This window comes from Diplotaxodon limnothrissa, linkage group LG19, assembly GCF_057381915.1.
Source record: "Diplotaxodon limnothrissa isolate DT_005_m linkage group LG19, D_limnothrissa_male_GT1.1, whole genome shotgun sequence".
Taxonomy (NCBI): Eukaryota; Metazoa; Chordata; class Actinopteri; order Cichliformes; family Cichlidae; genus Diplotaxodon; species Diplotaxodon limnothrissa.
This window is the reverse complement of record NC_140614.1, coordinates 6,799,764-6,825,819: the sequence shown is the minus strand read 5'-3', so window position 1 is coordinate 6,825,819 and position 26,056 is coordinate 6,799,764. Positions and strand designations below refer to the sequence as shown.

General features: G+C 41.4%; 3 protein-coding genes across 3 annotated transcripts; 2 read left to right on the top strand and 1 right to left on the bottom strand.

The window, feature by feature from the left end:
- Positions 1 to 8,313: 8,313 nt before the first annotated feature.
- LOC146611614 (transcription factor 7-like) lies at positions 8,314 to 13,433 on the top strand. The gene is made up of 4 exons (XM_085343529.1): positions 8,314 to 8,345; positions 8,443 to 8,505; positions 8,715 to 8,871; positions 13,308 to 13,433. Exons 1-4 carry the CDS (start codon positions 8,314 to 8,316, stop codon positions 13,431 to 13,433), a joined length of 378 nt encoding a protein of 125 aa, XP_085199655.1.
- Positions 9,105 to 10,472, top strand: LOC146611615 (uncharacterized). The gene is made up of 3 exons (XM_085343501.1): positions 9,105 to 9,267; positions 9,511 to 9,686; positions 9,906 to 10,472. Exons 1-3 carry the CDS (start codon positions 9,105 to 9,107, stop codon positions 10,470 to 10,472), a joined length of 906 nt encoding a protein of 301 aa, XP_085199627.1.
- Positions 13,434 to 23,977: 10,544 nt separating the features above from the next.
- Positions 23,978 to 25,833, bottom strand: LOC146611613 (uncharacterized). Its single transcript, XM_085343316.1, has one exon. The coding sequence runs from the start codon at positions 25,601 to 25,603 to the stop codon at positions 24,038 to 24,040; it is 1,566 nt and encodes a 521-aa protein (XP_085199442.1). The 5' UTR covers positions 25,604 to 25,833; the 3' UTR covers positions 23,978 to 24,037.
- Positions 25,834 to 26,056: the final 223 nt, after the last annotated feature.

Here is a 26,056-nt window from a genome sequence, read left to right as displayed (position 1 = left end):
AAAATGAAGGAAAAACAGAAGGGCTGGAGCACTCAAGTCCAAAGGTTTTATTAGGTGCAAAAAAAGGAAAGAAACTAACGTTTCGACACAGTGTGTGTCTTCGTCAGAGTAACTCTGACAAATGTCATTACAAACTGAAGTTCAGTTGGTATCTAAAACCCAGCTATGTCCTTCAGGGCCAAATACAGTTCTGTGGCCGATTCCCAGTCTTGTGGCTGCTGCAGTGTGTTTTGTTGTACAGCCTGTTGTAAATATTCCTCAATGTTTGGATCACCACACAATCCAACCGGTAGCCCCTCCTCGGGAAACACATCCAGTTCCATCTCCTCAACAGCAAATCCACAGTCTCTTGAACCATATCTGCAAAATGAAAATAGAACAGTGAAGGATTTTTTGCTGACAATATGGAACTATATAAATCAACGCATGCAGTGACATGTTATAAACTGCTGTATCATACTTATGTGTAAAATTATGAATATATATTAACCAACTTAAGCAATAACAACACCTTGCATTTAGTTTGATGCAAAAGGTTAATTCATTTTGTTAAGAACTCAAATACCTGTGAGGCAAGAGATAGAGTTCGTTTGGAATCCCCCCTGGACACGATGCAAGTCTGCTTGGCCGGATCCTGTGTTTGTTCCAGAGGTCTTTGCATTCATCCAGGTCTTTCTGTAGAACCCCTCTGAAGCAGAATCTCAGCAAGCATTGGTGTTCGTGGCTTCCATTTAAGTTTCCAGAGTCTCTTAGGTCTCCAAACAAGTCCATCCAAAACTGAGACCTGGGTATATAATTAATATTTAAGAATCAATTTAGCTTTGTTCTTGGTCATTTTATAGGGTTTGTTACATTTTGGTCCCATTTAAAACATGCCACAAATGGATGTCAAACAAAGTAATGCATATTAGTTTTCCATAAATATTGTAGCGACCCTGCAGTAATGTTCTTGTTAAAAATGCTGTATTCTTTTCACTCTGTTCTGTGTGTTGATTGTGAGGAGTAGAGAGTTTGGTCTGAGTTTTTCATTTTGTATTGGCGTCGTTAAATCTAGGCAAGCATGCTCATTTCGGCACAACAGCTGACAGTGACCATTTTGAGTTCCTGCAATAAAGTGACGGCTGTTAACGTCTATCTCATCCAACTTTTCAACACGTCCAGCAGGACGCTACTCTATTTTCTTAAATGCATGTAAAAAAAAAACGATCTGATCAGCTTTCACTGTAGCTTACACCTACCAGACACAAATGTACCCACCTTCCTCTTCTGAAATAAGACCACCATGACTCGATGCGCTGATTCCCAGTAGATGATCCGTAACTGTGGCTTGACGATCCAGCATAATAGTCCGTGTGCGCGTGACGGAGGGTACACTGTATTGCTGCCATAGTCCCATTCTCAGTCCCGAAGTCTGTTCGTAATCTCATTGGTATCACACCAAGACTCTTTACACAGTTTATATAATTGTGAGCTATAACAGCCGGGTTGTTGTTTGTTGCTCCACACACAAGCCACATCAGTCTTCTTGAAAAGCCATCTATACATCCTGACAGGGCCAAGCCAAAGGGTTTCAGTTTATCATAGCCATCTACATGCCATATGTAATTGGGCCCCATGGAGTGATACGTGCGTCTTGTGAACCTCCTTCGAGTTCTCAAAGCGATTCCTTGAGGATTTAGTTGTCTCAACAGCCTCATAACTACATCACGCTTGACACGCAGCTTGTGTTTTTGTTTGAGAACTTGCCACATGGTCCGATATCCAAACAATTGTCCTGGTCCTCGAAGCTCGGCCAAAATGGCACGCCTCACCTCAGGAAGTGGAGAATAGTTGCCTCGTCTGTACAGTCCAGATTCTTTTAAATGCGTTTTCAGTGTACGCATACTAATTGCAATGTCATGATTACACTTGAGCATATCCAGTATCACCTCGTATGTATGTCCTGAATCAAAATATTCTCGAATAGCGACAGCTATATTTGGGTCACCGCTAATGTTCATGTTTGAAAAAAATGCGCCACAGGCAGAGTAACTTCCGGTTCCAAAGATGAACAGCGCGGACATCCAATCAGTGATGTCTCCTGTTGCCGACTGGTACCTACCCTTTCCGGTTTTCTTAATGTAATTGTGCTTCTCAATTTGTTTTTGTGATTCTTCTTTTGTTTTTGTGCTTCTTGATTTGTTTTTGTGATTCTTCTTTTGTTTTTGTGCTTCTTGATTTGTTTTTGTGATTCTCAGTTTTGTTTTTGTGCTTCTCAATTTTGTTTTTGTGATTCTCAGTTTTGTTTTTGTGCTTCTCAATTTTGTTTTTGTGATTCTCAGTTTTGTTTTTGTGCTTCTCAATTTTGTTTTTGTGATTCTCAGTTTTGTTTTTGTGATTCTCCATTTGTTTTTTTGTTTCTCGATTTTGTTGTTGTGTTTAGCAATTTGTTGGTGTGATTTGCACTTCAGGGCCACCGTAGATTGTTCTGTGAATAGTTTGAAATGGTTATTTAAAAAAATCAAGGTAAAAGGTAAATGACTGCAAATAAGTTTGTTTTTTGCAAAACTTGTGCACAGGATTTTAAAATTGACCATTTATATTTGCATTTAAAGTTATAAAATATGATTCATTAAACATGTTTGTGGTTGTTACAGTAAAAAATATAACTTTTTCTACTCTGATTTTATGGTTTTTGTTTGATTTTAAATCAATTGTGTTAATACAGTATGTCAAAATGAAAACATGACTGTAAATTCAGACACATGAGGTTGTGCTGAAAAGGATGATACCAAACAAGGGAAAGTAAATAGTTTTTAAAGGTGAAATGTAGAGGAAACATCAAAAGTAGTTAAAAATGGCCAATTATACCCTGGACCCCAGAGGGTTAAACATTTCTTTAAAGTAACACAATAGTTAATTTTCGAGTAATTAATTACTTTTAGAATATTGTAACTCAGTTACTAACTCAGTTACTTTTTTGAATAAGTAACTAGTAACTATAATTAATTACTTTTTCAAAGTAACTTGCCCAACACTGTTGTCCAGTAACCAGTTTACCCTCAAAATCACATTGTTTATGACAATATAAATACTTCACGCTGCCGTGAATTCTTGCATAAATGTGTCGTCTCCCTGTGAGGCAGTCTTACTTGCTCGGGAACCCATGATAATAACAAAACCGGTGCCACAGACCACGCCTGCTCCGCAGTCATTCACACAAACACAAAATAGGCCTATAACTTTTCCTAGCATGCGTGAACCCACACGGCTATTGAGCTCCTGGACTCGTGTTTACCCGCGCAGTCACTGAGCTGCAACCGCACGGCATAGGCCCACGTAAAACTTGAGTGAGTACGGCCGCGCAATTAAGGAGCCGTCGCTCTCTTTTTTTTTATAAGCCTGCGATTAACCGCACGGCTCAAGTCCGCGTTAAACCGTGCGACCGTGCTCGCGTGAACCCACGCAGCTACAGCGCTCTTCTTTGTACTTACTTGGTGTTGCTCTTGCATTAATCTCGAATCTCGTCAATCATCAATCATCTTTCGGCGTGTCTCTTTTTCCCCTCGGTGAAAGTCAATTCTAGGGATCCGGCTCGAAGGACCAATTAATGATGGGTCTGTCAAGCAGAGACCCACTGCTGGAACGACACAGTTCTACTACACAGGAAAAGCAAAGTTCTTTGTGTTACTCATGCATGAGGGAGAGGACTGGACGAGCGCCGTTCCTTCGCCTGACCTCAGTTGCTCTCGTCTACTCCCTCGTAACACTGCTCTTTTATTGAGGTTACATGAATATTCATAGGTTCATTAACATAGGATATCTTACATAGGTGTACACATGAACAAAGGGTACCGTCTGTGTGTGTGTGTGTGTGTGTGTGTGTGTGTGTGTGGTCAAGACCCCATAAATGACTTCCCTAATTCTGCTGGTCTGGAAGTCCAGCAGTTCATCTAAACAAAAGGCACTTAGACTAAAACAGACAGATATGTTTATCCTGCCATAAAACAAAAAAAGAAAGTACGACCTCTTCTCGTGACCCCAGGATGTGATTGTGTATGCTAGAACACTCTGGAAGCCACACAGAGTCTTTACAGGCTGCTAAGGATCAAACCTCTATCAATATACAATTGATTATAAAACTCTAAACATATATGAGTGAATATTTCTAAGCATAAATGACAATCAACCACATAAACCTAACACCTAACAATGCAGCCCCTGATGGATCCGTGTCCAGAGCGTTGGAAGGCATGAAGATCTTGTCTAACACCATGCATGAGCATTCAGGAGTCAATAATCTGTTGGGGGAATAGATGACCTCTGTCTTTGGGCAGTGGAAGAATTTTATTATGTCTATTATGGTTTATACAGAAACATCTGGAAGTTCCGAGGTCAAAATGGGAGACGCCCTCAAGGGTGGTGGAGAATGACCGAGCTAAGATCTTGTAGGACTTCCAGATTCAACATTATGCACTCCACACTAGGGCTGGGCCATATTATACCGTTCACGGTAATACCGGTATAATGTTAGGCAACGATAGGAAAATGAAATATCGCGATAGAATGGGAGTAAAACGCGCATGCGCAGTGCCTTTGTTTTCATACGCACATGGCCGATTGTTGAGTGAAACAGATGAACCAGAATTGGTTTGTAAAAATGGTGCAACTTCCGTGATGTGGAACTGGTTTGGTGTTTGTCCGTCAGATACACAACAAAGCACATTTTTTTGCAGAACATGCAAGCGGCCGTTGTTATTGTCATATTTGTCGGACTAAGATGCTCTTAAATCTGGGAGTAATCTGGGTCCTAAACTCCGTATGCTTCAGGTCAAACAACACTGCAGCATCACTTAGAGTTAAAAACTGTCTAAATTCTTTCATCTTTAATAAAACGATCAGCATTGCTGCTTTACCAGGTGTAACTATAAAGTTTAACTTCCAGGCATCCATGAAAACAAAAGTTATTACATTTAACGGAGTTAGAAGTTAGCAGGAAGCTAGCGGAAGTTAGCTCGCTAGTTTCGCTAGTTACCTAAGCATGATATTGCATGTTCTGACTGAGAGATTTCTGAAAAAAAATCACACGTACAGCTCTGCTATCACTTCCAACATAAATGAAGACAGGAAACTAAACAGCAGTGACGTTTGTAGGGTTACTGAAGTTGGGCTAGCTGGTATATAATGATGTGCTACGTGATCGCTAGCGACACAGCTATGTTAGCATAACATAAACAGTGAAGCTGGAGGACCAACACTAACACTTTTCCACTTATAAAAGTTAACGTGAAGGTTCTTCATGGTTAGAGACAAATGCAATCGCATGGCAGGATGCTGTAAACGGACCAAACTTCAGTCAGGAGAACAACTGAGATAATCCATCCACAATACGAGGTTAGTCATTAATATACTGCAACAACATGGGAATAGAGCAGCTGCCAGAGAATTCAATATTAATGAATCAATGGTACAGAAGTGGAGGAAGCAAGAAGAATGAGTTTAATAAAGTTTGATTTATCTGACTGCTTTGTTTCGCTTAATGTGCCTTATAATCCTGTGCACCTTATGGTCCGAAAAATACGTACTGCACACTGCAGTTTAATGTTGCAAAGCACCTCTTTTTAACTTCAGTGGATATTATACATGGTTATGCTCAGGATATGTCAGCCCATTTCTACTGGAAATGCCTTTTGGTTAAACTTTCAGCAAGGAATTTGCATTTGCACTGTTACATTTTTATAAAGCTTTAATGTACATAAAAACCAGCTTCTTGTTTAAGTGAAAATAAATGGAAGGTTGTCTTTTTGCGCTAGTAATGTTGTGGAGTTGTATTTTGTCTCGCATCAATTATATCGTCGGTTATATCGTTATCGCAAATTTTCAAATATATATCGTGATAAATATTTTTGGCCATATCGCCCTGCTCTACTCCACACTGTATATAAATGCCACTTGTTCTGCACATATTCAACTCTGTATATTTTATTATTATTATTATTATTATTATTTTTTTTTTTTTTTTACTATTTAATTTGTAAAAATGTGTATATACACACACACACACACACACACACACACACACACACACACGTAGGAAAATATTTAGTATACACATCCAGAAATGCATACACTATTATATATTGTACATATATTTATTAGTTTCAGGTTGGCCATTCTTGTATTTTTCTCGTTTGTGTTGTTGTGTTTGCACATCTCTGTTGCTTGTGGGGCTCGCGCACAAGAATTTCACTCGCATGTGCTGTGCCAGTGTGCCTGCACATGTGATGTGACAATAAAAGTGATTTGATTTGATTTGATTTGAGATACAGACGGACAAAGTGGTGGTGGCTAACCAACTGGACATAGTGGTGGTAGACAAACAGAAGAAGACGGCCGTAGTGATCAATGTAGCGGTTCCAAATGACAGCAACATCAGGAAGAAGGAACACGAGAAGCTCGAGAAATACCAAGGGCTCAGAGAAGAGCTCAAGAAGATGTGGAGGGTGAAGGTAACGGTGGTCCCCGTGGTAATCGGAGCACTAGGTGCAGTGACTCCCAAGCTAGGCGAGTGGCTCCAGCAGATCCCAGGAACAACATTGGCGATCTCTGTCCAGAAGAGCGCAGTCCTGGGAACAGCTAAGATACTGCGCAGGACCCTCAAGCTCCCAGGCCTCTGGTAGAGGACCCGAGCTTGAAGGATAAACCGGGATATCTTACATAGGGACAAGCTAGTTTACAGTGGTTTTCTTCTGAGATGCTGCAAAGACTAAAATTAAACCAAGAGAGACAAGAACTTGAAAAAAAAGATTTATACATAAAAAACATTTGTTGATGAATGAATTACAGGCAAGGATATGCCCGAAGGTTTAGTTCCCCTGGATGTTTCCAAGGAAAATTGTTTTGTCACTCATTCAAGTGACTTCTCCAGTGTCACAGATGAGTGATGAAACATTTCTCCCACTGAAAACCATTGTGTCCAGCTGAATTCCATCAGTTTTCTCAGGTGAGTTGTTAGATACTGTGCTCATGAGGACAGTGGGTTTCAACTTGCAGCACAACACAAAGTTGCCATATTTAATGAAAGATCAAAACACTTAATTGAGCAGAATTAAGTCAAAATGTAACACCTCATACGATGACACATCACACATGACCCAGCATTGTTCTAAGATCAGGTTTTAAATCACAAAAGTCATTATTTTAATGTCGTAACTGGCTAAGCTGATGCAAAATTAAAAGTAAACAAAATTTAATGTTGTTTAAATCATCAAATTCTAAGTGCTCATGTACCTTGTCAGTGTTATTGAATTACAGATTCTTGAATATATAAAATGTTTGTGTTACAAACGCAAGAACAGTTGCTGTTATATAAATGCAGTGAAGTCATGACGGTTAACAGGGTGTTAATTAGTTTGTTAGTTTTTTGTATTTCTCTGTTTAGTTTGAATTAGTACAAATATAACACTTTTAAATATCTTATCATCAGTAAATATCAATTTTAATATGACATTCGCTCTAACTGATTTTAACTGTTAACTCACACCTTGTTCCCACATAATACTTGTCCTTAGTTTAGTTCTGTATTATATGAGATGTAAGAACGCAGTCTAAAGAGAGCAAAACCTTTTATAATTGTGTGTGCCACAGGATCTTAGACAGACGCAGTTTTCCATTCTTCTGAGCGACCCCCTCAACCCGTCTGTCTTTAAAATGGACCTCAGGGACCCAAACAATTATATTTTGGAAACAGTGCAGTGGGAAGAAGCGCCTTCCACTCCTGAAGTTGGCATTCTGGGGCAAAAATCCTACCCTTTGCCTCTCCCTCCTTTCCCCACTGGGACACCTGCTCCCCCTCAGCCAGCATCAGATCCTCAGACTGGAGGATTCTTTAGCAACATCCTCCCAGAACCAGCTCCTCCTGTGTATCAGCAGCTGGTTCCACTCATGGTCTCAGCACCAGCTCACCTCTACAGTCAGCCAGGGACAGATAGCCAGGGACAGCTGAGACACCCAGAGGTAGTGACAGGACTCATTGAAGTTTTATTGATAAAGATGCTTAAAACTGTTGCATTCTTCAGTCCACATGAAAGAAAAAGTTTTATTTGACTCTAAAATGCTGAACAGTAAACTTAGTCGCTGCCAGTGAAACATAATTCCAAAGAATAACGCAGGAGATCAAAGTCCAGCTATGTATGAATGTAGTTTTATGCACATCTTCTCCTCCCACTGATCACTTCCTACACCGAGTGGATAGATCACAGCATTCAGCTTTTCTCATCATCGGTTGTGTGTTTTGTGTGTTTCAAGCGTAATGTGCTCGGGATTCCACAAAACATGATCCAGTACCTGCATCCTGCTGGAGAACTGTACGTAAAACACACAAACACACCAGTGAACACAGCTGCTGAACATCTGTATCTTCATAAGCTCTGTTATCTCGTATCCGTCTCTGCATCTGTGTAGGCACGGTGTTCCAGTCTGGGATTTTGTCCCTCCTGCTCCCCCATCCATCACCTCCACTCCAAAGTAAGTTTCTGTGGTGCTTTGTGTCAGTGATCTGCAGGAATCTGTCTGTCTTTCATCTGCAGATGTTTGTGCGAATTATTGTAATCAGCTTCCTTTAATGGTGCCTCCTTACATTCAGTTTCACAGCTTTACTCATGTTTTTAAACTACTTTGCTCACAGCTGTACACAATGCTAACATGTGCTCTGACTCTGTGTTTTATTCCTGTAGAAAAAGGAAATGTGAAGCCCAACAGGATGCGGACCGGCTGTACATAAAGAAGCCGCCAAACGCCTTCATGATTTACCTGAAGGAGCAGAGGCCAAAGATGACGGCGGAACTGAATATAACTGGCAGTGCAGCCGTAAATGCAGTTGTGGCAAAGAGGGTAAGTGTGTAATGCTGGGCTTACACTGTGTGATTTTTGGCCCATTTTGAGCCGATTTTTGAGTCGTGCGACCGTTTTGGCGATCGGCCCGATTTTGGCCTTCATCGTGCGTCGTGCATCGTGTAGTATACATGGGGTAACGAGGAGCGATTGACACCTCACGACCAGCTCACCACAGCTTCACACACTGCGCATGCGCAAACACATAAACGTCGGCGAAAAGACGGAGTAGCATGGCAGCGCAGCGTATTGTATGGACACAAGCGATGGAGGCACAACTGGTTGAACTTTGGCAAGCTCATCCGAGCCTTTTTGATGTGGCTTCAAAAAATTACCATGACCGCAACAAACGTGACAGGAGTTGGGTGGACATTGCTGCCCAATTGCAGCTTCCTGGTAATTTTTTGTCATTAGCAATTTAGCAAAGTTGATGGTGGTAGTGGTGTTTGTGACTGAGTGAAAGAGAGGGAGAGAAAGAGACAGATGTAAAACCCTATAAATCGACTATCAGAAATATTTTTTTTTATAATTAATTTCCAAGTAAAAACTCTCTCAAACTGCAGTTTTAACTTTAGTATGAGGAGAGCTTTGAATCTGAACTATTTAAATAAAAAGTACATGTTAATGTAAATTTTTCAGTGAATGAGGTGAAAACCCGGGTTGCATCACTTCGGACGCAGTATGGCAAACTGCTAAAACCGAAACCTAGTGGCAGTGGCCAGAAACCACCAACTCCCAAACAGACCTGGATCTTAAAACATTTGGACTTCTTGAAGGCACATGTTGTCCATAGACAGACTGAGTCCACTCTGAGAGTAAGTTCATAACCAAGTAGTTTAAAAGCATACACAGATACACACACCTTTTGACGAGATATTTGTGGTGAATGATGTCAAAGGTAATTCTCAGTTGAAATGTTTTTAGTAAAATAAATGCCACAAAGTATACAGTGTAAAATTAGTGTCTGATGTAACTAATACTGTTTAGATCTTTATCACTTTCCCTTTGTCTGCTTTTGGTACGGTTTCCTACAGCTTGGAACAGAGTCAGAGGACATAGGCGCAACAGAGGAGGGAGATGAGGATCGGTCCACTATGGGAATTGAAGCAGATGTCCTTATGTCTTCAAACACCACTAGCCCAGTTTCAGTGAGCCAGGAAGAGGAAAACACCTCAAACAGTCCACCAATCTCAGAGTCCACAGGTCGGCTTGTTAAAAGACCTAGAGTGCAAAAACATGCACCAAAATCAACAGAGCACAGCATTGAGATGACCAAACTTTCCCTGCTTCAGCAGGTCCAGCAAACGCTATCAGCATCTAATGCAGATTCTGAGGAGCTGTTTGGCCAACAAGTAGCCTCAGAGTTGAGAAACATAAAGGACAGAGCTCTACAGCTGCGACTCAAGAGAAACATCATGAACATGATTTATGACACGCAGGAGGCTGAGCAGGGAGGCCACCATTCTCAATTTGCAGGTTCGCAGGTTAGGCCACCTTGGTATCCCACCCAACCTCATCAGGTCCAGCCCCCCCCCCCCCCAGACTGCCAGGCCCCATCAACCCAGCCAATGTCCTTTCTGAAAATGCTCAACTCTGAGTAACTTAAATAATACATTTCAAACAGTTATATCTAAGAATATTTTCGAGTTTACTAGTTCCTGCTGTAAACACAGTCCATTGAAATTACAGCTTCATTCAAATGTTTTAAATGTTCCAACAGTTAATTGAAATTGTACATTAGAATTTTCTTGGTGACACTATTACTATGTGTCTTTCGTACCTCAATTTTGTGGAGTGTTGCAGAACTATTTGCACAATTTGATGGAAGATATTTTTGTATTTATGTAATAAAGCAAACCATTTTTGCAATTTCCCAGAGGTAGATTTATTGTTGTCAGTATTTACAAAGGGATTTTTTTTTTTTATTTAGTAAATTTTGGAAAGTAAACAAGGCAATTTAAACAAAAAAACAAACAAAAAAACCCTTCTGTCTTCCTACACCATGTCTTCTTGCCATGAAACACTCCCTGCAGGTGAGACAAAGTACTCGCAAAGGACATCTCGTTGTTTCTTTGCTTCCACTGAGGGGTTCCGTGCAAGGCCCATTGAAACTGACTGAAGCTCTCCCTCCCTTCTCCATGCTCCTTCAACCAGCTGGTGGTTGGCATCCTCAGAATCCACATAGCCAGGTGGTACATAGGCGTCAGATCTGTGGTCCCGGAGATAGTTGTGCAGACAAAGACACGCAAAGGTAATGGTGACAACCTTGTCTGGGTCCAGGCAAATTGTTGTTCTGAACACTCTGAAGCGATTCGCCAAAATTCCGAAAGCGTTCTCCACAACGCGACGTGCTCTGGACAGACGGTAGTTGTATATTCTCTGATCAGTGTTAAGGTTTCGAAATGGATATGGTTTCATGAGATCTGGTCGGAGGGGATAAGCATCATCTCCAATTAGCATGTGTGGCATCATAGCATCAGTGCCTGGCAGGGTATCAGCAGGGGGAAAGTTCAGTGTGCCTGTGTCCATTGCTTCTTTCAGGTCTGAATGGGCAAACACTCCTGCATCAGAGACCCTACCTTGTGTCCCTGCGCTTGCATACACAAACTTGTAATTGGCATCAACAACAACCATAAGAATGATGGAAAACCTGGACTTGTAGTTAAAATACATGCTGCCACTCTTGGGAGGGGGTTGGATGAAGATGTGTTTACCATCTATAGCTCCCAGGCAGTGTGGAAATTGCCACTTGTTTGCAAAGTCTCTGGCAATGGCCTTCCACTCAGACTCGGTTGATGGTGTCTGTGAAAGACAAGTAGAAAGTGATACAGCAAAAAGAATCTCTGGTGAATTCATGATTTCCTTTCTTAACCATACATTCAAGTCACTGTCACACTATGAGTTCACTTTACTTTTTTATATACACATGTAACAAAGACTGAACAAATACATTTTGTGACTCAGAATTGTTTTTGGTGAAAACTTGCTGTATAAACTGATAGGACATTTTTGACAATGTGCAAGTCAATCTTTCAATAGTGTGAGCATGGGTAATGTATTTTCTGTCAAAATTACCTTCAAGTAATCTTCATGCAGTGCACAGGTAAGAGCTGTGCATGTTTCCATGACAATCGTGCTCAGTGTGGTGCTTCCAATCCTATACTGGAAACTTAATGAGTTGAAGGTTTCACCTGTCAAATAGAACAAAGTGTCTTAAATAATGTCAGGTGGATAGTGGACATGGATGCAGCTTCGTAGAGTGACAGATTTTAGGTGACAGATGTAGAATATAATGCAGTAGTAGCAGCTTATGTAGTATGAATTTTCATGTCCACACACTTGCCTGTTGCCAAAAATCGTAGGGTAACTGAAAGCCTTTCCCTGGGGCTGATGGCCTTCCTGAGGTGTGTATCCTTCTTGATGATAACAGGACTAACCCTCTCCAGTAGATAGTTAAAGTCCTCTACAGACATTCTGAGAAGGTCCCGAAAACCCCTCATATCATCTACCTGTTTACACAGAACAAAGTCAAAGTCAAGAACACACACAAGAACAAAGCGACATAATAGTGGTTGAATGTTATTGATAATTAAAGAGTCGGACTGATATTTAACCAATGTTGTATAAAGCAGAAAGATGTCCCAAAAATCACTTTGGTAGATGTTCAAGTCATTCACTAGAATGCTACTCAAGTAAAATGTAAAAGTACTGTAGTTAATGGCCAGTAATCCAATTAAATAAAATACTAATAGGCTAAAATTAAATGTTGCCTACTGAAAGTAGAAGCATCAGATGTCTTCAAACATTTACCCATCATCATGCAGATAAAGTCCTGTAGGTAAGTGCAATTTAGCTGTTGCTGCTTACCTCCAGTTCTCGTTGTAGAATTGACAGACCGTACTGCCCACGTTTTCCAAGCCATTTCCTTGTCCATACACGCAGTCGCTTTTTATTTTTAGATCTTTCTGCACACAGAATGGCACACATTGCTAAGGCAGCGCGTTTCTCTTTGGTGAGCATTTTCAAATTTCTCGGATGACAATCTCCCCAGTTCCGGATTCTTCTTCTTCTTATTGTTTATTGGCGGTTGACTTCCGGGTTCTTCTTCCGGAAACAACAACACAACGTGTTGTGCATGTACGCACAGTGTGAGCACTCAGGTCGCATCAGAGCATCGGGTCGTATAGTGTGAGACCCTGCATCGTGACCTATGAACTTCTAACCCCTGCGAGTCAATCGTACAGTTTGAGCAGGAGCTGAATCGCGCGACTGAAAAAAATCGCACAGTGTAAGCCCAGCATAACTCTGCATATATTTATGCATCTGTTAATGCTTTATGCTCATGTTTGTGCATGTGTGCCAGCTGTCCTGTAGTAACAGTGTAGCTGAGTATTTATCTATGCTGACAGTGGGTTCTCATGATTGTCTGTCTTCAGTGGAGGTCTCTCTCAAAAGAACAACAAGCTAAATATTTTGATCAGGCTGAAAGCGAGAGATGCCGTCACGCCACAGAACATCCAGACTGGTCCACCAAAGAAAACTACGTATGTCCAAAGTGCTAACATGCAGTTCATACATGAACCTAAACAGGAAGATCAACAGGCCAAGAGGCTTTGTGTGACGCCAGCTCAGACACAGCCATCTTCTTCCTATTCAGTTGCGAAGGAGCCTCTTGAGCAGCCACAGAGACAGCCAGCTGTTACCAACCTTCCTGATCAGCAGTCAGCGTGTGTGCAGCTGCAGAACACACAGACAACAGTTGATGCACCTGTGTGTCAAGTAAATCCGGTCCTCCCAGCTTCTCGTATGGATTTCTCCCCATCTGCATCACTGGCCTCCTCTGCTGCACCCGTCCAGCTCCAGGCCACTTTTGTCAGTGACACTGATGAAGCACTGCTGTCAGTGGTGGAACAGCTTGACCCCCTCCTCACTTCTGAGCAGTCTCAGCAGCCCTCCTCTCCACTCACTGGTCATCACCTAAATCAGACCAACCCTGCTTCTCCTGTATATACTTCTCTATCCACACCATTTACCTCTTCTGCCACATTCTTTCAACACCAAAAAGAGCCTATTGGTTTCGCTGACATTCAGGAAGACATGTGGTCACTCCTTAACCACCTCCCTGCCACTCCACAGCCGGATACATTCTCCTTTCCTAACATTCCTACTCTGATTAGCCCTGCTTCTCTGGAGAATTCCTCTCCATCCAAATTGCTGGCCTCCCCTGTTGCGCCCACTGAATGCCAGTCAACGCCTCCCTTCTTCAGCCAAACTGTAAAAAGTATGATGTCGCTACTCAACGACCTCCAACCTGGGCCCTTTGCACAGCCTCTACAGCCCTCCTCTCCTCAAGCAGACTGGTTCTGACCATAATCAGATCAGTCCTGCACCCCCCAAACCACGGCTACCTTCTGTAATAAAGTCTTAGCTCACTGCAGTCTTTCCTCTCTTTCAGAACTGCTTGCCAGAAATCTCTCCATGTGTGTGTGTTTGTGTGTGTGTGCACGCGTGTACAGATAATCCTTGTTTTGGTGTGTAAATAAAGCTTGATCAAAAAGTAAGTCAGCTCTTGAGTCTGCTTTTGGATCAGCCTCTCGTATGAACCCTCTGGGTTTGTGATGATATCACTCATATAAACCCTTTAAATAAGGCTGCCATTCCCTGGTGGTATGTGGTCTCACACACTGAGGCAACGAGAGACCTTTGGTACTTTATGCTAGGGAAATGGCCTCCAAAATCCAGTGGCAGTGTATCTGTTTATGTAAAGCTTTATACATGGCTGTCAGCAAAGCAGACGAACAGTCTATCAGATAAATGCACATCCTGAATCTGGTTAATGAAGCAGCACATCACAGGACACAGAGACTTCACAGGGCTGCTGCATTCCATTTGTAAAAGAGCACTGGAAAGAGAAAACACACCTACACTTGCCATTCATAGGCACACAGCTCTTGTAAATTAAGCCCTCACACTTTTGATCATTGCCACCATAGCTGCAAGCAAACCTTTAGCTGAGCTGACCTCTCAAGAGGCAAAAAGCACTATGCTGCTAAAAAAAAAAAGGAAAAATAGATATTTGCAAAATTCTGCCTAAATATGTATTTTACCTGGTTAATGCGTGCAGCGGGGCGTCGTCTGCAGCGCCGCTACAGGGGAGGCGGACGCACCTGAGCGGCACCCGCAATCACACCTCGCTGCCATTACGTCTGCGCTATCTGTGCTGTTGGTGGTGTATGTCGGGTAGTGATGGGATTTCCGGCTCTTTTAAGAGAACCGGCTCTTTCAGTTCGGCTCACTAAAAAGAGCCAGCTCTTTTGGCTCCGAACCGGCTCTTCAGGTTGTGTTGTTGCTTTAATTTATTTTTATTAACAATAATATAAAATTATGCACAAAAGGAATTACTAATGTAAAAAAAGAAAAAAAAGTGGTTTTATTTATACATGTTTATATATAAATATATGCGGTGGCCCCTAGAGACAAAACACGTACATACTCCAAAAAGCACATACAAACTCCAAAACACATTTCTAGCATGAACTGAACTTCTAAAACAGAGCTACCTAGATCACTTAAATTACACAATTGAAAGCATGCGTGTATTGTTTGTGTATTTATACACAAGCATTCATATATAGTCAAATAAGTTAAAAAAAAAGTTCATTTACCTGTTATTACCACACACCAAATCCGGTCGTTGGTACTTGCTGTTGGTACTAGGCAGTGTTGCCAACTCCTCAGTAAGGAAAATCGCTATTGGTTGTCCTAAAAATCGCTAGAAGTCGCTAAATGACGTCATCGCCTAATTTGCATAATTGGTCATGCTAATGTAATTGTAACCTATGTTGTTGGAGAGAGAAATAACATCGTGGAAGAGACATAAAGTGAGTAAAAAACGTCCTAAATGCATTTAGAGTTTATTTAGAACTACAAATTAAATTTCTTTTAGCAATTACTGTTTTTTTTTAATGTCACAATTCCAACCCTGCTCCTTTACCCGGGCTTGGACCGGCAAAAGTGACCCGAAATAGGCGCTCTGGTGGAGTTATTTTGTGTGTGTGTGTGTTTATAAGTAGTTTTAAACCTTGTGATCCACAAAACAGCATAAGAGTAAAAGAGTAAAAGAAGAACTGACTGCGTTACAGCACCCGCTGCTTGTTGAGAGTAAAAGCGATAGGCGCTTTCACGTCTTTTTTTAGAAAAAAAGTCGCTAAGGGGTCTGAAAACTCGCTAAATATAGCGACAAAGTCGCTAAGTTGGCAACACTGCCACTAGGTAACAAAAGCTCAACACTGCCCCTAGCATCCTGGAGTACTTCTGTTGTCTTTTGTACGTGTTTTGAGTTTTTATGTGCTTCGGAGTTTGTACGTGTTTTTACATGTTTTGGAGTTTTTACGTGCTTCGGAGTTTGTACGTGTTTTTACATGTTTTGGAGTTTTTACGTGCTTCGGAGTTTGTACGTGTTTTTATGTGTTTTGGAGTTTTTACGTGTTTTGGAGTTTGTACGTGTTTTTATGTGTTTTGGAGTTTTTATGTGTTTTGGAGTTTGTACGTGTTTTGGAGTTTGTACGTGCTTCAGGGTTTGTAGGTGCTTTGTCTCTAGGGGCCACCGTAAATATACTTTTATTTATTCACTCCACATAAAATGTAATAAATAAATCATATAATACAAAAACCAACTATTCACATTTCAACTTTTAACTATTTAAATTTTCAGCTGTTTCCTTTTACAAATTTAAAGTGAAAACAACACAAAACACTGAAGTCAACACAATATACGAAGTCAGTTTACGCAGGAATGTAAGCTGTCGTCTGTGAGGCGTGAGGGGTGTTTGTTTTTAACATAGTTCACAATGGAGAATAGTTGCTGACATAATGTGGATCCGAAGATCTATAATTGGCCTATCTGGGGTTGAAAGTCTCGATAAATGCACGGCGTTTCGGCAGGTATACCGGCTTCCGTGAGTGTGACGCTTATTTTGAGCGATGAAAAAATAATAGAATATAATTTTATTTTTATATTTCAACATCACAATAATCTTCCAATTTAGAACTACAAGTTAAAAATCTCCCACCCCATGCACCCCATCTCCCACCCCATGCAGCAGACTGTGACAGCACTGAGCAGCTCCTTCAGTGGGAGACTGCGGCACCCACGGTGTGGGACGGAGAGATTTCGCAGGTCTTTCCTCCCCACTGCTGTCAGACTCCATAATAAAGACTTTAACTGATCAAGCACACACATCCATACATATGCAATAATACTAAGTGCAATAATCCTTTCTGTCATCGTTGTATTTTTACTCAGTTGTATATAGTATTTGTATTTGTATTCTATTTTTATCTTATTGTATATTTATTTTATTTTATTCTACTGTATATAGTATTTTATTTTATTCTATTCTGTACAGTTGTGTACTGTATTTATTCTTATTGTATTCTAATTTTTGCCTCATAACTTTTGCACTGTCCACTTCCTGCTGTGACAAAACAAATTTCCCACGTGTGGGACTAATAAAGGCTATCTTATCTTATCTTATCTTATCTTAAAAAGAACTAACCACACGGAGCCGCAGTATAAGGACTAAGATAGCTGCTTATTTCAATGTAAGCAGCTATCTCCTGGAAGTTTTCAGTCTTTTGAATATGTGGCTTTACAGCTGAAGGCCCCATCCAAAGTTGTGTTTCTTAATGTTTACAGGCCTCCCAAATACTGCACAGACTTTTTTAATGACCTCAGTGAACTGCTGTCTGTGATCTGTGTTGATTTTGACTGTGTAATTATTGCTGGGGATTTTAACATTCATGTGGACAACCCTCAGGACAAAGGGACTAAAGACCTGAGTAACACTCTGGGCAACTTTGGGCTGACTCAGCATGTAACAGAGGCCACACATAATAGAGGACACACTCTTGACCTACTGATCTCCAAAGGCCTGAGCATTTCAAAGGTTACTGTGTCTGATGTGGGCCTGTCTGATCATTACTGTGTTTTCTTTGAAAGTAAAATCTCAGCCCACACAAATATATCAACAACAGTGATCACAAAACGGTGTATAACTGAACACAGTAGTGCAATTTTTAACCAGGTCTTCCCATTAACACCTGACCTGCCCAGAGGGTCAGTCAATGAGCTCGTCAATAGCTTCAATGCTAACATGTTAAATGTAATGGACACTATTGCTCCCATTAAGGTGAAGGTTATCTCTGGAAGGAAAAAGTCTCCATGGAGAAACTCCACACTGGTGAAAAATGAAAAAAGAGAGTGTAGGAAAGCTGAGCGCAGATGGAGAAAAACAAACCTCCAGGTTCATTATGACATTTATAAAGAGAAACTTCACAATTATAATTTACAACTGAGGAATGCAAGGAGGTCCTACTTCTCTGACATCATCACTAAAAACAGCCATAATGCTCGGGTCTTATTTTCTACAGTTGACAGGCTAACAAACCCTCCTGTGTCAGTGGCAGCTGAACTTCATTCGACCATGGCCTGCAATGACTTTGCCAAATTCTTCACTGAAAAAATCCAAAAAATTAGACAAGCAATTGGTACATCAACAGCAGATCCAGGATATGTACTGTGTCCACCAAAAAACTGTTTAAACACCATGAAACAGTTTCAACCTATTAACAGCAAAGACCTGGAGGACATCTTAGGTCAACTGAACTCCTCCTCCTGCTGTTTAGATGTCCTGCCAACAAGTTTTTTCAAAAAGGTCTCAAAGACTTTAGAGTCAGACCTGTTACAGATCGTCAACTTTTCTTTATTATCAGGTGTGTTTCCAGAATCACTAAAAACTGCTGTAATCAAACCTATACTGAAAAAGGACAATCTTGACAAGACACAAATGAACAACTACAGGCCGATCTCAAATCTCCCGTTTTTAAGTAAGATCATTGAAAAAGCAGTTTCTCAACAGCTCAGTTACTTCTTAAAACAGAATAATTGCTACGATGCCTTCCAGTCAGGTTTTAGACAGAACCACAGCACTGAAACCGCTCTGACCAAAGTGTTTAATGACATATGTCTGAATACAGACAGTGGAAAAATGTCAGTCCTAGTTTTACTGGATCTCAGTGCAGCATTTGATACAGTTGACCACAACATATTACTCAAACGACTGGAGAACTGGACAGGTCTTTCAGGAACTGTACTAAACTGGTTCAAAACATACGTAGAAAACAGGAAATACTTTGTATCAATAGGTAACTTCACATCTGAGCAGACAAGTATCACATGTGGAGTTCCCCAAGGTTCCATCTTGGGACCCCTTCTGTTTAACATCTACATGCTCCCACTGGCACAGATTATAAACAACAACAAAATAAACTATCACAGCTATGCAGATGACACACAAATATATATCACAATGTCACCAGGAGACCGAGGCCCTGTACAGGCTCTTGGTAAATGCATTGAGGAAATCAATGACTGGTTGTGCCACAATTTTCTCCAGCTAAACAAAAACAAAACTGAGGTAATAGTCTTTGGCGCCAAAGAAAAACGATTACAGGTTACCAGAGAACTTCAATCTATACATCTAAAAACCACAAACCAGGCGAGAAATTTGGGTGTAGTGATGGATGCAGACCTAAACTTAGAAAAACACATTAAGACAATAACAAAGTCAGCTTACTATCACCTCAAGAATATATCAAGGATAAAAGATCTGATGTCTCAACAGGACCTGGAAAAACTAGTCCATGCATTCATCTTTAGTAGGCTTGATTACTGTAACAGCATCTTTACAGGTCTACCTAAAAAATCAGTCAGACAACTACAGCTCATTCAGAACTCTGCTGCTCGAGTCCTCACTAAGACCAAAAAAGTGGACCACATCAGTCCAGCTCTGAGGTCCTTACACTGGCTGCCTGTCCGTCAGAGGATAGACTTTAAAGTTCTGATGCTGGCCTATAAAGCTCTGAATGGTTTAGGACCAAAATACATCAATGACCTCCTGACCCAGTATGAACCATCCAGATCCCTCAGGTCATCTGGATCCGGTCTTTTATCAGTTCCCAGAGTCAGAACCAGACATGGAGAAGCTGCATTCAGCTTTTATGCTCCTTATATCTGGAACAAACTCCCAGAAAGCCTCAGATCAGCTGAAACACTCAGTTTATTTAAATCCAGGTTGAAGACTCACCTGTTCTCAGCTGCATTTGAATAAAGCACCAAATCCACACTTTAAGCTTAAATTTCAAAACTTACATTTAACTACTGATTTTATCTACTGTTCTGATTTTATCTGTTTTGATTTTATATACTGTTGTTTGTTTGTTTGTTAACTAGTTAGTTAGTTTATTTGCTTGTTTTATTCAATTTTAAATCATGCTTTTTATTTGTTCTTGTTTCTAATGTCTCTGTAAAGCACTTTGAATCACCTTGTTGTTGAATTGTGCTATACAAATAAACTTGCCTTGCCTTGCCTTGCCTAAAGAGCCGCCGCATGTTGCCGACCCCTGCTATAGGCTGTTCTAGAAGTTGCTAAGTGATGCCATCGCCGAATTTGCATAATTGGTCATGCTTGTAAACTACGCTGTAGGAAAGAGAAATAACATCGCGGAAAAGGCATAAAGTGAGTAAAAAACACCCTAAATGCATTTAGAATATATTTAGAACTACAAGTTACATTTATCTTTATTCCAACCCTCCTCCTTTATCTGGGCTTGTGACCAGCAAAAGTGACCCGAAATAGGCACGCTTTTTAAGTAGTTTTAAACCACACAAGACTAAGGGTAAAAGTTTTTAACCATCATTTTGTTAACAAACTACATTAGCAATCTAAATGGACCAAAAACAGACAGTAGAAATAAACAGTGTCACTGTGAAAAAAAGATTAGTCTGGTCCTAATTCAGGCTGATTGCTTTGTTTTGTTTTTTTCAGACATCCCTCCACACACACACACACACACACACACACACACACAGGCTGTGCTGGCTCACAAAAAGAGTGGGTTATCCTCATTTTCATCTCATGTTCAGCAACTGTAGCACTTGACTTAAATGAGTAAGCAGCTGATGTGCCAAAAAGCTGCAAAACATTATCAGGCAGCTGGTGTTTTTTGTTTGCTTTTTACCACACTCATCTGGCTGAATACTCTCTCAACTTCAGCATTTGAGTGTGGCAAGGACAATACAGACACATCAGCCTTTGAAAGTTCTTGAAACGGGTTGATATCAGCTGCATCCCTGTACTTCCAAAACTCACTCCAGAAGTCCATTGTGTTTTTTGTCACATTCCTTTTACTAAGATGGATAGCATGCCATTGGTGGACACTCTTATCTATCGCTTCATGGGAGAAGCCAAGGAGGTTAGCAATTTTTTTCTATTTCTCCAGGGCTCTTGTTGTGCTTTAGAGTTTCCTCCACATTGAAAACTGACATGTACTGCAATGCTCCAGTGTTGTCCGGCAGTCTCACTCTCGACTCATTAGTGAGGGATAAGGCTACACACCACTTTGTGACATTTTTTTTCATCCTCAGGTGCAAGGTGCAACTCAGCTGCTTTCAACTCAAAAATGTAACCAAGGTATGGTGTCATGGTGCTGGGTCGTTGACCCAGCGTTTTGTGTTTAGTATGATTATTGTCTTCTGTTCTAGTTTATTCTTATTTTGGTATTCTGTGTCCTCCCCTTGTGCCCTGTTTGTGTCCCTGAGTTCATGTTGAGGATTTCCTGTTTTACTTTGAAGGTCTTGTCTCATGTGAGTGTATTCTGCTTTACTCCCTTGTCTTGTCTTGCCTATTGAGTCCCAGCTGTGTGCCCACCTGTTCCTCGTTTCCTCATGTGCCTGCCAGTGTATTTTAGTCCCTGTCAGTTAGTTATTGTTGTCGCGTCGATAACGTCGGTTACCCTCAACTTGCTGTGTGTTTGTTATGTCCAGTCCTCCAGCACCTCTGTTTAGAGTCTCGGTTTTGCTTTGGTTTTGTGGGTTTTATTTTACGAAGAGTTTGTCCAGCAATAAAGCTACGTTTTCAGAGTCCTGCATTTTGGGTCCACCACTTCTGCCTGCCTGCCACACAGCCAACCATGACATATGGTTTGGATCTGATGTATCCCTCTATTGGCTCTTTGAGTACATCACCATTTGCCAGTGGATTCAGCACCCTGCTGCTCACAGACTTGATCAGCCTAACCAAGCTGTAAAGTAGTTTAAGAGGATCTACCTGTTCTCCTTCAAAAGCCTTGATGGCAGCAGGGGCAATTCTAGGATCAGAGCTTTAGGGGTGCTGAGCACCCAGAGAGCTGCCCAGCCAGGTAACATAAACTTTACTCGTCACGATGAGACTTCTTCCCTGTCTCTCTCAGTCCCTGCATCCTTAAATGTCTCCAGTTGTCCCGAGTTCTCTCTGACTGTCTCCTTGGTGCAATTAAACCCCTGTTCCTCCCTGTCCTCATTGTCTTATGTCTTCATCTCCTTCTCAGTCATCATAATTTTACCATCTCTGTGCAAGTCTGCAAATTTCTTTATTAAATCATAAGATTTAGATGGTCTAAAAGTTGCCCTACCTATTATTGGCTGAGGTTTTAGTAGAGTTGTGGCTGAACCACATAAAAATATATCATTAATTTAATCTCCCTGTAACAGGGCGGCCCTTAGCAGCTGGAAACACAGCGAGATGAACCAAGGCAAGTGTAGTGGAACAAAAGGTGCTTTTAATAAAGTGAAAGGTGTGCTCTAAAGTGCTATACAGATAATTTAATATAATATAAATAAATGTAGTAAGGGAGTCCTGTTCCTTACACTCCCCAATCAATGATAATGTTATGTTGGAATGTTGTTAAAGAGGGTGAAAAAACTTTTCAACCTAGTTTTTTTTGCAGATTCTGTATAGCAGCTTTAATGCAGGGAGAACACAACTTCCAGATGGTATGAGTAAAAAAAAATTTTTCTCTTTGTCATTTTAACAGTTTCTGTTGTGCCTGTCACTGTTCCCTGTTTGTTTTCTTACCTGGTTCTTCCTGACCTTGTACTTTCACCTCACGTTCTGAAGGATATAAAAAAAACAACAACAGCAATAGAATAATATTAAACACAAAGTGAACCCGTCATCCTTCATTAAATAGGTTCTTTTAGATGTTAAGGAGGAATTGACTTAACCAGGCTGGCGGAGAATGAAGACAACCGGACACCTGCGGCAGATGGGGAATCAGTGAACTTTTATTGAGACAGAGACAACCTCTCAACACAGCTCACATCAGGAGATTCCTAATATTTGCTGTGAGGATGGGTATATATTCTCTAAAACTTACAGGAGGGGGTTGTGAGGAAAGTGCTGCATTAGCAGAAAAACAACTCCATAAAAGGAAATCGGCCTTGGGTGTTCTAGTCTCTTCGCTTGCAGATATCTTGCACCTGCAGGATGAGGCGATCGCTTCTTATCGCTCTCAAGGCCAAAGTCGTGAGCACATTTTTATTACACAGTTGCACAGTAACTTTAAAGCTGAACAATATTTAAAGCTGAATAATGTTTGACCAGATTATATTTTCTTCAAATCCCCCTTTTGACCCATCTTAAATGGGTCAACACACAAACATAAGTAACATTCAAAGGAACACAGAGACGTGTCGAAGCCTGGCTCGAAAAACTCCTCGGGTCTTATCATTTGTCTTTATCTGTCATTGCAGATGAGGAGAAAAGAGTCCAGGCACCACCCTGCCCAGGGGTCGGCTGCAAGCAGTCTCGGTTCCCGACGAAAGCAGTAACAGCTGTCCTGCACACAAGGATACAACGAGTCAGTGCAACCAGGGTAGTGACACAAAATTAACAGTTCCTGTAACTCAGCAACCAAAAAGCATAAGTAATGATAAAAATGTGGAGAGTACAGAGTATACTATAATAATGAGAGATATAAACGTGAAAATGTGAAAGAATAAATCAACCGTAAAATAAACCCAGAACGGTAACTGCTAAGGACATTCAAAAGTGAATATGGTAAAACGTGAGGAAGGGGTGTGGAAAAAAAACAATTTATATCCAGTGGTGGGAGTACACATTCGCTCAGGCTTAAGTCCGGAGACCCTGAGAACATCGCTTAACCCTCACAACCCGACCAGACACAGTTCAGCCAGATATATCCTTCAAGAGGAAGTGGGTGAGGGAAACAATTAATAACAAGTCTAATACAAAACACCACAGAGAAACAACCATTCTAGAAGCATTTAAACAAGAGAAAGACGATAATGTTCGTCACCCTCACGATCAGAGTTTTCATCATCCGTTGGCGAGGAGGTGGGAAGTTGACCAGCCAATAAAGGCATCTGCCGGGCGAGATCCTTATCCTCAGGAGTGAGAGCTGTAACAATCAGTCTCTGGAAGAGGGATCGAATGCATGGAATACAACAGCAACCGCAGGTGACTAGGACAGCAACAAAAACTGAGATGGAAACTAGGATGGAAGCTACAAGGGCCTTATATTTGCCAAACATGTTAAGCCAAGAGTTCCACATGGCAGTATCAACGCCCGAGTGTTCCTTCATTTTAACAGTAAGAGCTGTGAGACCAGTAATAGCTTTAGTGAGGGAACCATCAGGAGCTGTGTTATTGGGGATATAGGTACAGCACTCCTGACCAAAAAGGCTGCAGACTCCGCCTCTTTCTGCGAGGAGAAAATCCGTTGCGACCCTGTTTTGGAAAGCCATTAGGGAAGTGGCAGATAACTGTGCATGCACAGCTTCAAAACCATCTCGAGTGTAATTAGCCAACAGTTGCACATTAAAGTGAATGTAGTTAATTCTGTCTACATTCGCATTTATTTCAACCATCCAAAGTATCGAGGCCCATCCTGCTTTAACCTGGTCTCGCAGTTTATATTCATCGGGGACCCCACGGGGTATACCTACAGCATCAATATAGGTTGGATTATGAGCTGAACCTGGGATTAGAGAACGTTTAGAGCGGCGTTCAGAGGAGGATGGGAGGCCAACTTCGTGTACTTCTATAGAGAGATCTACTGGAGTGACTAAAACAGGTAAAATAAGAGTTATGAGAGCGCAAAGACCTGACGCATCCCGAGGGAAACCATCATATAACTTGTTATTGCCACACCACCACCACAAATCAGCCCTAGCCGTAGGTCGGAAGTTTGGTTTCATAACCGTCATCTCAGTGCACCAAGAAGAGTTCAAGCTACCTAGTTTTACTGCATTGCCAGTCAGGTTAATACAAGTGAAATTGTTCACAGCTACATCTGATGAAAAGAAAGGTGGTTTATTAGAGACCGAGCGTTGAGTTTTAGGAAAGTGGTTTTCCAGATATGAGCAATGACCTCGTTTTGTATTGTTCATAAGATGCAGGAGGCATGCACTATTGACTGGCGCCGGTACAACTCTTAAAGTGGGGCGGGCTCCCATACAAACTATGCAGTCGGAAGCCGTCTTGTCAGCAGCTTGTTCAGCTAGTAGTAACCAGTTGTTTGTTGCTCCAGAAATACCGGTTAGAATTTGGAAGAGGTCATCTTTAGACATTTTATTTGTGTCTACAATGCGTATTCGGCCGTTTCTCCCCCCGTTTGTATATGTCACCGGAGGGCCATTAAAGGTGGGGTTATCATCTTTAACTACAGAGCTTGGAGCTGCACCAACGCTAGGGCATATCTCCATTTGCCAATACAGGGCGGTGCGATCAGTCCAAGGGGCAAGTATAAATTGTTGACAGGAGGTCAAGGCCAGATCCTTTAGGGTAAAAATTAAGCCTGAAAGATCCGGTTTTTTTGCTATTCTGAGCATATTTTGGTTTCTCCAGTGCAAAGCCTGACCCCTAGAGTGCTTGGACCAATCGAGGTCCGTTTCTGACACTAAACTGGACCACTTCCACTGATGCCAACCTCCCAGGGTTATATACCACACTGAGGAGGAGAGATGTACTGCAAGGTTAAAAAGATCCCCCCCTTGGTCTTTGGTGACGGGAGTGACTGGGAAGCTAGCGAAATCTATTTCGACTACCCAACTTTTATTGTTGGGGACACAGAGAGTAATCATTCTAGTCGTACTTGGGGTGCAGGAGGTAACCGTGTGTCGTTTCTTTCTAAGTGGATCGGGCGTGGGCAAAACTGGAGAGGAAGTGGTGGGCAAGACCCTAGGGGCTACATTTGTCAGATTGGGACTGTCAGAAGGGGGCGAAGCTTTTGAACTTGAAGGTGTCAGAAGTGTCGGGGGCCCTTCACAGATCAGGATTATGCC

Excerpts from the sequence above, each read along its gene's own strand:
- LOC146611614 (XM_085343529.1), top strand. The coding sequence starts at position 8,314 with ATGATCCAGTACCTGCATCCTGCTGGAGAACT. Across the intron at positions 8,346-8,442 it reads CTGCATCCTGCTGGAGAACT|GCACGGTGTTCCAGTCTGGG; the intron begins GTACGTAAAACA and ends GCATCTGTGTAG. Across the intron at positions 8,872-13,307 it reads ATGCAGTTGTGGCAAAGAGG|TGGAGGTCTCTCTCAAAAGA; the intron begins GTAAGTGTGTAA and ends GTCTGTCTTCAG.
- LOC146611615 (XM_085343501.1), top strand. The coding sequence starts at position 9,105 with ATGGCAGCGCAGCGTATTGTATGGACACAAGCGATGGAGGCACAACTG. Across the intron at positions 9,268-9,510 it reads TGCCCAATTGCAGCTTCCTG|TGAATGAGGTGAAAACCCGG; the intron begins GTAATTTTTTGT and ends TAAATTTTTCAG. Across the intron at positions 9,687-9,905 it reads AGACTGAGTCCACTCTGAGA|CTTGGAACAGAGTCAGAGGA; the intron begins GTAAGTTCATAA and ends GGTTTCCTACAG.
- LOC146611613 (XM_085343316.1), bottom strand. The coding sequence starts at position 25,603 with ATGCTCAGAATAGCAAAAAAACCGGATCTTTCAGGCTTAATTTTTACC.